Source organism: Gossypium hirsutum, chromosome D13 (assembly GCF_007990345.1).
Source record: "Gossypium hirsutum isolate 1008001.06 chromosome D13, Gossypium_hirsutum_v2.1, whole genome shotgun sequence".
In the NCBI taxonomy this organism is placed as follows: domain Eukaryota; kingdom Viridiplantae; phylum Streptophyta; class Magnoliopsida; order Malvales; family Malvaceae; genus Gossypium; species Gossypium hirsutum.
In genome coordinates, this window is record NC_053449.1 from 11,310,512 (window position 1) to 11,322,927 (window position 12,416).

Sequence of the window (12,416 nt, forward strand, 5' to 3'; positions counted from 1 at the left end):
GTATGTAAAAAGATAAAAGTAAAATCTTCTTACTTTTTCTTTTTCATTTTACAAATCCTAGTCTAAGTCATTAACATCACTAATATTTTCTGTCAAAAAAGTTTCTAACTTGGCATGTAATTGATGGAAAATAAATATTCGAAGTTGATATTTTTTTATAGAACATACTAATAGCGTAAATGATTGGACTACGATTTTTAAATTAAAAAATTAAAAAACTCAATTTTTTACTTTTAAAGTACAAAGAGTAAATTTCAAATTTTATCAAAGTATAAACACTAGTAGCAGAACATTTTTACCTTTTATAATAGGTTAAAATGTGCCACAAGTCCCTATACTTTTATTTCATTGAACTTAGTCCCTTCACTTTTCAAATTTTATAATTTAGATCAAACTGTTAATATTATTAAATTTTTTTGTTAGATTCAAGTTAATTACAAAGTCATTTTTTAATTACATGGCTACCAAGTGAGTGTTTTTTTAATTTAAAAAATGACACAACAACAAATTTAACAAGGAAAATTTAATAGTGTTAAACATTGAACCTGAATTTTAAAATCTAATATGTAAAGGGACTAAATTTCTAATTTTCAAAAAGTATAAGGACATATTTTCACCTTTATAATATATAGCAAAAACCTTACCTGTTTTGGCCAGTTATGCCTAGTTTTGCTCTACTACAAGGACCTCAGTCCCTTTACTTGTTTAAATTGAAAATTAAAGTCGAAATGATAACTCTATCAATGGACGGCATTTCAATTTTTAAATCCTGATTTAAAAATAACACATATCCAAATTTAACAGAAGTCAATTTTATAAATAAAACAAGAAGTGGGACTAAATTTTAAAATTCCAAAGAGTATAGGGACTGGTGACAATATTATATTCTTTTTTGGAAGCTGAAGCCCTACATCTAGGTCAGCAAATATAAGCCAAAAAGAAAGATATAAATATTATCAATCCCATTATTCGATTAAGTTTAAAATCTACATAGATGCAAAACCATTAACATGCGATTCTCACTGAGACTCTTTTCTGGAAAGAATCTTAACTTTTCTTTGTCCACTACACAACTCGAGATCATATGCATATGTTATTCGAAAAACAAATTAAAGGGATATGAATGAATCTTATTTTAGTCCCCCAAACTTTTACTTTTTCAAGACAAGCTCTTTTTTGTTGCTTGTTTCCAATAACATCTAGAAGGGGTAGGCTTTAATTAGGTAGAATTTTCAGTTTGAGTTTTGCGTGAAAGTTTCTCTTATTGTACTTTTCACATATATAGTATTTGCATTCTAACAGTATAGAAACAGAATAGACTAATTTGTTTCAATGCAATGTATGTAGCAAAAATATGTCGGATCAGGTGGTAAGAAGTTTGATATTTTTTAAGTAAGGTCTCGGATTGAGAAAGTTTTACCTTTTATTTAGTTAAGGGTTTAACTCAGCTTGACTATAAATTTAATTTTACTCTAATCTAATTATCGAGTAACAAAAGGTCTCATACCAAGAAGAACAAAAAAACTAATACAGTTATGTATATTAATTTGACAAGATTAAAAGAACCCAGAGTTTGCAAGAGTATAAAATTCTTATGATACTTGATAGATTAAGCTTTCCAAACAACATAGGCGTTTACCCAATGAGATAAGCTTTATTGACTTGTATTTTTTTTGTTTTGGTCAATGATGTAAGGATTAGCTGGATTAAGACAATACATTATTTTGGTGTTATATGCATGTCCCAATTTCTTCATGCTCTCATCATCAGATTTCAAGCTTCTTAAGTGAAGTGTGTATGTGTGTGTGTGTTTCAAGAAATCTTTTGGGCCATGGCAGTCTTCATTTCAGTCGCACACTCAATCTATTAGAAAAGTATGCTTTGAGAATTAAGACATTTTGTTAAACATTCATGTACGAGCATTGGCATTCATGCTTTTCACCCTAAAGAGTGCGGAAAAGAAAGTGAAAAGCGTTAATGTTCCTCAGTCTGCTTGGATATTTATATACAAATGGATAGGGAGAACCCATGCTTAGGCCATATCTGTGGAAGGGGATGGGGAAAGAGATGGTTTGGGTTCCTACGTCACCTGATCACAACTAGTTATATATGGAGCAAACATTATTGGGTCGTACTTTGTCTTTTTTAGTTGGGCCTAGGATGAAAAGCTAACTATCACATATTGTATTATGTGACATCTAGATTAGGGGTAAAGAAAAAAAGGAGTAATTTATATAAAATAAATCCCACGTCTAAAATATATTAAATCATTCATTTTAAGAATTCTTTTAAATTTATAATTTAAAATATTTATTTTTTAAAAAAGTTTTTAAATTATTAAAACACATATAAATACTCTTATAATAATTCTTTTGTTTTTAATTTTAATCATTTCTCAATTAATTTTGTATCATGTTAACTCATGACATCAACTCAATTGGATATTTTATAAGTACTATAGATAAATATCCTTATAATAAAATTGCTTTTTAAACATTTTTAGTTTAAAGCGGTTCAATTGCCCATTAATCTTTAGGCATTTTCTATTCTAATGCTCCATTATTTATATACTTCAGTTAACCTTAATCTCACATTTAACTTGTCATTTTGTTCTCTTTTACAATTTAGTCCATGTCTCAATTTAACTATCTATAATTCTACTCAATTTCGATGTTTTCCCGATGTTAAATTTTATTAATTAAAATTATTTGATTGATACAAAGCTTGTTTTTAAGAATTTAACTAGCTTTATTCTCATTACAATGCAGTTTATGACACTAAAATTTTTACGGCATTACAATGTAGATGAATAAATAATTAAGGTACAAGGTAAGATCTAAATTGAAGTTGGTTTTGGTTATAAGGTCTGAGGTTTGGTAACATAGACAACCAAAAATCTTCATAAAGGTGTAATCAAGTTTGACTTGAAAAGTTTTTTCATAGTGTAATGTGCATATTAAGGCCTTGGCAGGTAGTTTGTTTATAAGGAAGATAACACTTGTGAAGGCATCATTCTAGTAACTGAGAGGCATGGATGTTTGAGCTAGTATGGAAAAACCAACCTCAACAATCCACTTGTGCTTTCTTTTTTGCAAGACCATTATGTTCTAAGGTATTTGGATAGGATAATTTGCGGAGAATGTCATTGGTCTTAAGGTATGAAAGCAAGGTTCTGAATTCCCCACCACAATTTATTTACAATACTTTCAACTTAGAGCGAAGTCGTCTCTCTCTCATGCTATGAAAATTCATAAATGCAAATTGTGTTTAAATACATATCAATGAAAGCTAAATAGTAAGAGAAATCATTTGAATACACTAATCCAAACCTCCATAGGTTTGCTACCACTACTTCTAAGGGTTCATTATATTGAGCAACATAAGGTTGAAATAGAAGCTTGCAAAATTTTCCAAGTTAGCAAGCTTTACAAAGAATTTGCTTGCAATTTCTTAGAACAGGAATATTACAAGTTGTTAATATTTGGTTTATACATCAAGTGTTGGGTGACCAAGCCTCTTATGCCACATATTTAGATCAACATAGTTAGTAACATGATCTGCCGTAATTTGATATATCAAATTAGGCTCTCCATTACACTCGAGGAACTTATTCTCAAGCAATTTAAGTGTCATTTATATGTTTTTATCGGTTTTTAGTTCTAGCCATTAATAGACTTTTTGTTGAGTTTTGCCCCTTTTGAGACCCAAATTGGACACATGGTACCATGGGAAAATTAACGATATGATTAAGCTTGTGTAGGGGAATGATAATGGCCCAGACCTTTTACCTTGAGGATGCAAAAATTCAACGAAAAATCACATGAAAGTTTATTTTCGTGGGGTCGTGGTACCGAGGGATGGATGTTGCGACACCGAGCCAACATCGTGATACCAAGCCTCCAAAGTTGTGATACCCCTGAAGGTGTTGAAGTGAAGAAATTTAGGCCAAATCTAGTGATGTCGCGACACTGACCAATGGGTGTTACGACATTGAGACCCCCAAGACTCACAAGTTCACCATTATTTTGGGTGTCGCTACACCGAAGCCAATGTGTCGCGATACTGCTACTTGATGAGTGAAAAACTGCAAGAGGAATTTTGTGCCCAAACAAGCTTAAGTTTCTTTTCATTTATGGACATAATGGTCAATGTTAGGTTAATGTTAGTAGACTATAAATACTACTTTATAAGCTTTTGAATATAGATTTTGTTGGCTAAACATTTGTTCTTTAGTTTTTATATTTCTTAGCTTAGGTTTTCATTATTTTCATTTTTATTCTTTTCTTTTTGTTGTACTATTTTTGTTTCTTCATTTTTGCTGGAACACTATGGATGGAGATGTATTAAACACCCGTGCTTCATCGGATGTTTATCTATTAACGATCATTTTCTCAATGACCTTCTCTAGATGTAGCAACGTCCAGAGTGTGAATACTGCAACTAAAATATATGGAATTGAGGCGATGTCCGCTAGTATACGGGTCAGGATAATTACAACGAAGTAGGTAAGTACTCCGAGGATCGTACCCAAAAGAGGCGAGTACTAAATTAACCTTAACCTAAACGCAAAATCTAATTAGTACGTTAAATAAATCATATTACGAATATATATAAATAGAAGATTTTTAGGTTTTATAATAAAGAAGATAAAAATAACAAAAGTAAAGTGAACTTTCGGTGTATAAATTCTAACTTTATCAAATCTAAGTTTGAGTGATTAGTTCGTTTTGGTGATCATAACTAAATCCTATTTCGGGTTTTTACTCAATCAACTAGTCGCTACCCTAGCAAGACCTCTCTCGATCTTCCACTAAATTAACGAGTCAACAAGAATTACTTGACTTGTCTCTCAACCTCATAGTCTAGACCGGTTCGGAGATAAGGTGTTCACGGATAGGCCATACAAATTTTGGGTTAATTCCCACTTAAATGACTTCCTAGGGTCATCAAGCCTATGGTTTAAGTTCTTCCTCTCCTAAATAACTAATTCGCTAAGACAACCCTACATAAAAGTTAATAAATCACACCTCAACTCGCTAATCCCCCATAAAAGGATTAGTTCCTCTTGGATCTCATTAACACAATAAACTTGATAATCATATTTAGATTCTTATGCCTCCTAGGATTTCGCCTTGAGAAAGTTACTGAGTCAATGTTAAAGACTAAGTCTTCATGCATGTTTATTTCCAAGGAAATTAAAATTTCATGGCAAGTACTACATAAGACTAGAGAACATACAAGAATTTCATAACTCAAGATAACATAAAAATAACTTATATAAAATAAAAAATTATGCTTGCATTTGAACTAACTTATGAACAGAAATTTCCTCTGAACATTCATTTATTTCAGCAGACTCATGTGAAAAGATTAAAAAATACTTGAAAATTTTAAAAATTCCTGCAAATATTGCCTTACCCCCTCTTTAAACAGAAACAATGTCATCATTGTAAAAACAAAGTAATGAATGAAAACTAAACACCAGGTTAGGTTATAAGAAAAGAAATGTGAGTCATAAAGACTACTCATCATAATTGAAAATTCTGATTTCTTCATAGTATTTGAAGAAGTGGGCATAGGAATAGTCAATTCAAGATCAATACTTGGTTTAACTGGCTCATCAGAATTCAGCTCCACACTTGGTTCAGAGTTGTTTAGTGCTTTTATCGATTCAGGATTGCTCAGTTCTTCCTCAGATTTTGCTTCTTCTGTCTTATCAACTGAGTTAGCTTCCGATTCAGATTTATTTAACGACTCATCAGTTTTTGGTTTGGTTGGTTCACTCGACTCAATTGGGTTCAACTCATGGATATTCTCCACAACCTTTCAAGATCATGCCTTGTGATGCAACCTTGAACATACTGACCCTTCAAGTTTGCTTTTAATTTAACTTAGGCCCTTAAGTAAAATGAAGTAATCAATGATGGAAAGTAGGCACTTCCTACCTTTTTTCTAGCACAATCATGGATCTCATTGTGAATAATTTTTTCAACATTGATAGACTTTTCTGTCATAATTGCATACAACAAAAGCATTCGTTCCATCGAGATGGTAGAACTATGTGAGATAGGCATGAAGCTATATCGAACAAAGTAGAACCATACCTTTGCCAATGACTTTGATTGCACCAAAGCTATCGTTCCATTTCTTGTCGAACGTGCAACAGTCAAAGTCACAACAGTTAATATTATGATATATAAAACATAAATTCTAAAAGCTTTTTAAACAATTACTATGGATTATTTGTAAATTTTAATATTTATAAATCATATTCTAGATATTTAGAGAAGCAAGTTAACTGATAAAGGAATAAAGTTGCTTGAGATTGAATTCAAATTCTTACGCTTACAATGTAATATTTTTACCCCTAAACCAAGGGATTATAGACAAATATAAATGAATTTAGCTAAAATTTGAAACCTATATTTCAAATAAAAAAACTTAAATAACCATGAATTGCCCCATAAACATTTTGAGTTACACCAAAGCCCTAGCTGTTTTAAATAAATTCAATTTAAAAAACAAAAAGAAGAAGAAGAAGAAGAAGAAGTGAAAAACATAATAAAGGAGTTGGTTTCTACGGCCTTTATTTGTTCCTTTTAAAAGGGTCGTATAATGGGATCCGTTTAACGTAGAAGACTCAGAAAGGAAGAAAGCCTGATATTTCGCATTTAAGACCAAAAGTTAATCGGTAGCCCAACCAAATCGGACCTCGTTTCTCGGACCCCCTCCATCATGCAAAGCCATTAAACCAAACCTTTAAAATCTCCGGCGTACGCCCTCCCCTTCCTCCGCCTTCCATTATGGCTTTCTCTGCTTCTCCCCACTGCGCACCTCCCTTACATCGTTTCGGCCTTCGCCGCTTTCCGCCGCCACAGCCGCCGCTCGCTTTCATGCGCTGCCCTTTCTTCTCCTCCTCCTCTCGACCCGTTTACTTCTCCCCGGCTCCCACCCTGAGGATCATCGTCTCTGCCAATTCCAAGAAACCTTACTCCGGGAGATCCGCCGATTCGACGTCGGCCTCCGCCATTGATTTTCTCACATTGTGTCACAGTCTTAAGGTATAAATGAAAACATAAACTTTTGCCGTTCGTTCTGTTTCCTTCACGCTCTGTTTCGATTGAGTATAGTTTAATAGCTCAATTATCTGTTTAGATACCAAGTAAGAGTAAACAAACATGGTCGAAGAGTTACAAATAGAAATTTAAGCTTGGGTTTTACGTGGTAAATATTTGTAGAGCTGTGTTATCTTTGCTTGAGCCCCACCTTTGTATCCCTCTGTCTTCCATTTGAATCATTCAGGGAAGAAAAGACTATAGTTACTGATGACTTTGTTAATCCTATAGACCACAAAAAGGAAGGGTTGGATCAATCACGGGATAAAGGGTCCTGAATCAATTGCTGACCATATGTACCGCATGGCGTTGATGGCTTTGATCGCTGGTGACCTTCCTGGTGTGAATAGAGAAAGGTTCACTCTCATCATAACATATGATATATTTCAGGGCCCATGTTCTTCATTAAGTTATCAACTTCCAAGTTTGTCAATCTGATTTATGTATTTTCTTTTTTCTTTCATGGTAATTGATGGAAATGTTAGGAGGATGAGCTATTTCTTTTGTATTATTTTCTTTGAGCGGATTTAGCTTATAATAGAAGTTGGAGATGAGTTTATGTGATTTTTTATTCTTGCCTTTTCTTTCTTTTCAATTTTTTTTTTTTTTTTGCTTTATGCTTTTGTTGGATGTTATTTAGGGAAGCTTTATGTCTTTTATCCATTCAACTTTTGCAGGTGTATTAAGATTGCAATTGTCCATGATATTGCAGAAGGTACTCTCCTATGTCTGCATCTTCTATCATTATCATTAGTGTACGTCAAATTTGCAATAGCCATGCTATACGAGTACTTTTGTTGTTAAAATCAGTAATGGTACAGAAGTTGTTTTCCTCAAAAGAAGGAAAAGGTAAACCTATAAATTAGGTACAATAGATGTTCTACTGTGGTAATCTAAGATAATTGACAATGTTGAACTTTTAGAACCATCTTCTTGATTTTTCTTGCATGCATTTTTATGTGATGGGTTGATTTTTTTTTGGGAGGGGGGTGGGGTGGGGTGGGGGAGGTTGCATATTGAGCTACCGCATATCTGATGCTATATTTCAATGTACATCTGGCTTGCACAGAAACACACAAGATGCACTTATGGTTTGAGTTTTAGGTTGAGATTTTCAATTTTCACAGCTATTGTTGGAGATATAACACCATCATGTGGTGTTCCTAAAGAAGAAAAAAGCAGACGCGAGCAAGCAGCGCTAACTGAAATGTGCAAAATTCTGGGTGGAGGAATGAGAGGTGCTTCCTAGCCAATTTTATATTTGGAAATCTTGGGTTGCTAAACTATTTGTTTGTTGCATCTGCTTGTCTTATTTTGGTATTTTGTTAGCTGCAGCTGAGGAGATCCAAGAACTGTGGTTAGAATATGAAAACAATGCTTCTCTGGAGGCTAACCTTGTGAAAGATTTTGACAAGGTATGCTACATGATGGCATTCATTTGTGTATGCATGCTCACACACACACACACACACCAGCAGAGATATTTTTCACCTGAAAGATGATTTTCCATTAAATATCAAATGTCATAGATTGTTAGTTGTTATAGGTGTTAAATGGATATTCCACTGCAATGAATCTCTCTCTCAGAACTTGTATTTGAGACAATGTTATATGCTATATTTATAAGATGCATTTAGGATGCAGTTCTTTCGGCTGTTAAGGCCAGCTGACCATATCTTTACAGGTTCCATCTTGTGGATGAGGATGGGGCAAGAAAGCAAATGAAGATTAAGGGTACAGGGGTTTAACGAAATAGTAGATACATGAACCTAGAAGTTCTATAGATCATTATATTGACATTATTACCTTGTAATGTTTCTTATTTGCTGATTTTTGTCATGTTAATCCTGCACTAGACTATTTATCTGTTGGCTCACCTTCACCCACATGTATTATAGAACTATTAATTTTTCCTCCCTTTTAATGAGTTTATGTGTTCACAACCAGGTTGAATTGATTCTGCAAGCACTGGAATATGAACTGGGTAAGGGGTTTCATTTATTTATGGTTAAAAATGTGAAAGGGCTTGAGAATTTTAAGTTTTTCCATATAATTATCTAAATCTATTCTTTGATATTATGATATTATTGTAATTGCAGAACATGGAAAGGTGCTGAATGAATTTTTCCTTTCTACAGAAGGTAGAGTAGATTATTTGAAGCAGGATGTAATAAGTGAAAGCATCCTTTTTTTCAGCGATGTTTACTCTTCTACACTTCCCTGTGGATTTTCAGGAAAATTTCAGACAGAGATTGGAAAGAGTTGGGCCAGAGAGATCAATTCAAGGAGGAATTCAATATTGGCAGAAAAGAGGAAGGGACCTAAATGACAAAATGGTTGAGTATCATCAAATTTCATTATAATCTAGTATCAGTAGCTACAAATTTTCTTAATCCGGTTACGCACTTTATTAACCAAGGCTGGTAACCTGGAGTTGGAAGCCAAGCATAATGTGGTTGATAATGTGTGTGTTGTTTAACTTCATCAGAAAAATTTTGATTTGTTGTAAGAATGCAAAGTGATTTTCATTAGCATGTCTGGAAATAGAGGAAGCTAATAGTCTGGTTACCTGTAATGTAAGCTGCAAAAGTCATTTTAAAAACTATCCTAGTTTGAGATATTATGTGAAATGGACCAAAAGGTCATTTTAATAATAAATAATAATCCATTTGCATATCATGTGTGTATATATAATCTCCAAACTTACTCTTGATTCAATTCTATTTCTTCAGAACTCAGATAGCCTTCTGATAGTTGAAATGTGAAGGTTAAACTTTTAGGAATCATGGATGGCTTATTTCTTGCTATTGGGGTGCATGTTTGAGGGCAGAAGAATGTAGAGGGACCTCATGCCATTTTTGAGTCTGATTGTCTTAATGTTATTGCCGGTCTCATCTCACCAAATTATCTACCTCGGCAATTGAACATGACATTCTTCACTCAATTCCATGTTTTGTTCTCACACGTGGGCCGTGAAGGCAACATGGTGGTAGATTGGGTTATGAGAGTATGGGCAGGCCATCACTCATTCATGTCTTTGATAAAAATAAACAATAAAAAGCGGAATGAAATGGAGAAAATTATATGAAAGGAGATGTGTTGGCATCAAAACCAGATGGCGACTGCTCAACAGTGTTTAGGTTCCTGGTTGGTGCACTGTATGTTTCTTGAGATTGCCATTTGTGGACTTTCCCTCTCGTTTCACTCCATTTCCTTTCCTAAGCTATCTGCCAATCATATTAACCAGAAGTTTGTTTATATAAAGTTAATTTGCTCGTAGAAGGGACGTAACATTCAAATGAACACTACTTTTCTCCCTCTGACATTTTACCAAACCTTTTTTTTTTTTTACTTACAAAACACTCCCCAGCCTTTGAGAATTGCTGGTTGTTTAGTGTTTATATATTGTTGCTTGCAAATGCTATTTCCCATCTCTAACAAAATGGCTTTCATGTTTTGGGCTCTCATTGTAACTACTCTCACCCTTCAACTAGCCATTACGAGTGCACAAACACCAGCTGCCTCACCTTCCAGTACGCCAACCACCACCACCACCACTCCACCTTCAACTTCGCCACCACCTACAACTTCCGCACCACCTCCTTCAACAACCCCTCCACCTACAACTTCAGCACCACCTCCTTCAACAGCAACGCCTCCACCTTCCACCACGCCCATCGCGCCAGCTCAACCACCTGCAACAACTCCCCCTCCCACTGTTGCACCAGCTACAAGCCCAACCGTCCCACCGCCACAAACTCCACCACCTCAACCACCTCAAACTCCTCCAACCACAGCTCCAGCTCAACCGCCAGCATTGCCACCACCATCACCACCACCAGTATCTCCTGCACCAGCACCAGCTCAGAAACCACCAGCTCCTGCACCAGTAAAGCTGCCCCCAGCACCTGCACCCATTACTTTGCCACCGGCTCCTGCACCAGCTCCCACCAAGCACAAGAGAAGGCACAGGCACAGGCACAGGAGACACCACCATGCACCAGCACCAGCACCAACAGTTCCAAGCCCCCCAGCACCACCTGCAGTGCCAACTACAGATGACACGACACCAGCACCATCACCTAGTCTCAATTTGGTAATGCCTTCTAAGTTCTACTAACAAAAAAGAACAAAATCAATGTATGAATTGAGGATGTTTACAACATATGAATCTAATTTTATTATTTGTTTCTATGAAATACAGAATGGAGGAGATTCATTGTTGGTGGCAGGAACAAAGCTTTGGTGGGCAAGGACAGGATTGACTATTGCCATTTTGATCGCTATTACAGGCTATAGTTTCTAGGAACTCATAAGCTAAGGGGTGATTGTGATTTACTTTACAATTGCTTGTCATACCTTTTTTCTTTTTGGTTTGTATTTCTGTCACATAACAGAGAATATTGTTTCATTTGTGTAACAAAATAAATTGAAATTTTATTAGAAATAGATACGAATAAGACCAGCCAAAAGCTGAAGAAGCAAAAAATATATATATACCTGGGTAGCTTAGCTTATGTTTATTTTTCTCGCCTTGCCAAGAATAACAACCAAATGGTCCCACCAGGAAAAAAACTTTACTCGACAATCGAATTCCCAGACCAACCTTTGTCAATACCCAATTGAATTTGGACCCCATAGTAAAACTCATTGTGTATCATGAATTTTGCATCAATTGATTTTAAGTGGAGTGTGATTTTCCTTTTTCAAAAGCAAATGTGAAATGAAGTAGAGATGGAGAGAAGAGAATAATTACTTACCTCATTTTATTTTACTATTTATTTCTCAAAACTAAAATATATTTGAAGAATCTTTTTAAATATTTGTTTGTTTTTAATAAATATTAAACATAATTCCAAAAATCAATTTGACGCCGCATTGGAACTAATAATGGTTCTTAAAATTACACATGCATAACAGCAAGAGCCAATTTAAGGGCTCAATCTAAAATGAATAAAATTACCATTTAACTCTCCATCATTAAATTAAAAATTAATTTATTATAAAATTAAACTAAATTGTCAAATGAAGCCTTTTTTTTTTAAAGAAATTTACAGAACTAGGCTGATATTTTGAAAAATTACAAGAATGGACTGTTTTTGATAAAACACTTCCAGTTGAAGTTGTTTTCAGGAAAATTCAATCGTTTTCCCCTCTAACCAGTAAAGCGCTTCTAGCTCAGCACGCTAATGAAAAATGCATCCAGCTCAACGTGTCCCCCCCCCACGGTCACTTCCAACGGCTATTTTAAATAGGTGTTCCCCCCCCCCAAACGGTAAAAAAAATATATAAACCCCTCAC

The 12,416-nt window shown here is 34.6% G+C and overlaps 2 protein-coding genes across 4 annotated transcripts; both read left to right on the forward strand.

The window, feature by feature from the left end:
• Window positions 1-6,538: 6,538 nt before the first annotated feature.
• Window positions 6,539-9,791, forward strand: LOC107920365 (5'-deoxynucleotidase HDDC2). 3 transcript variants are annotated; one of them, XR_005923679.1, is made up of 9 exons: window positions 6,598-7,061; window positions 7,347-7,471; window positions 7,793-7,830; window positions 8,243-8,353; window positions 8,445-8,530; window positions 8,800-8,849; window positions 9,063-9,099; window positions 9,215-9,256; window positions 9,350-9,441. XR_005923679.1 is itself a non-coding variant. In XM_016850046.2 (8 exons), exons 1-8 carry the CDS (start codon window positions 6,804-6,806, stop codon window positions 9,442-9,444), a joined length of 786 nt encoding a protein of 261 aa, XP_016705535.1. In that variant the 5' UTR covers window positions 6,539-6,803; the 3' UTR covers window positions 9,445-9,791. The 3 variants fall into 3 exon arrangements, 2 of the variants coding, with proteins under 2 accessions (XP_016705535.1, XP_016705534.1); XM_016850046.2 differs by lacking the exon at window positions 8,800-8,849 and having other exon boundaries at window positions 6,539-7,061; window positions 8,451-8,530; window positions 9,350-9,791; XM_016850045.2 differs by lacking the exon at window positions 8,800-8,849 and having other exon boundaries at window positions 9,350-9,791.
• Window positions 9,792-10,504: 713 nt separating this feature from the next.
• LOC107919380 (lysine-rich arabinogalactan protein 19) lies at window positions 10,505-11,562 on the forward strand. The gene is made up of 2 exons (XM_016848852.2): window positions 10,505-11,211; window positions 11,320-11,562. The coding sequence occupies exons 1-2, from the start codon at window positions 10,534-10,536 to the stop codon at window positions 11,419-11,421; spliced, it is 780 nt and encodes a 259-aa protein (XP_016704341.2). The 5' UTR covers window positions 10,505-10,533; the 3' UTR covers window positions 11,422-11,562.
• Window positions 11,563-12,416: the final 854 nt, after the last annotated feature.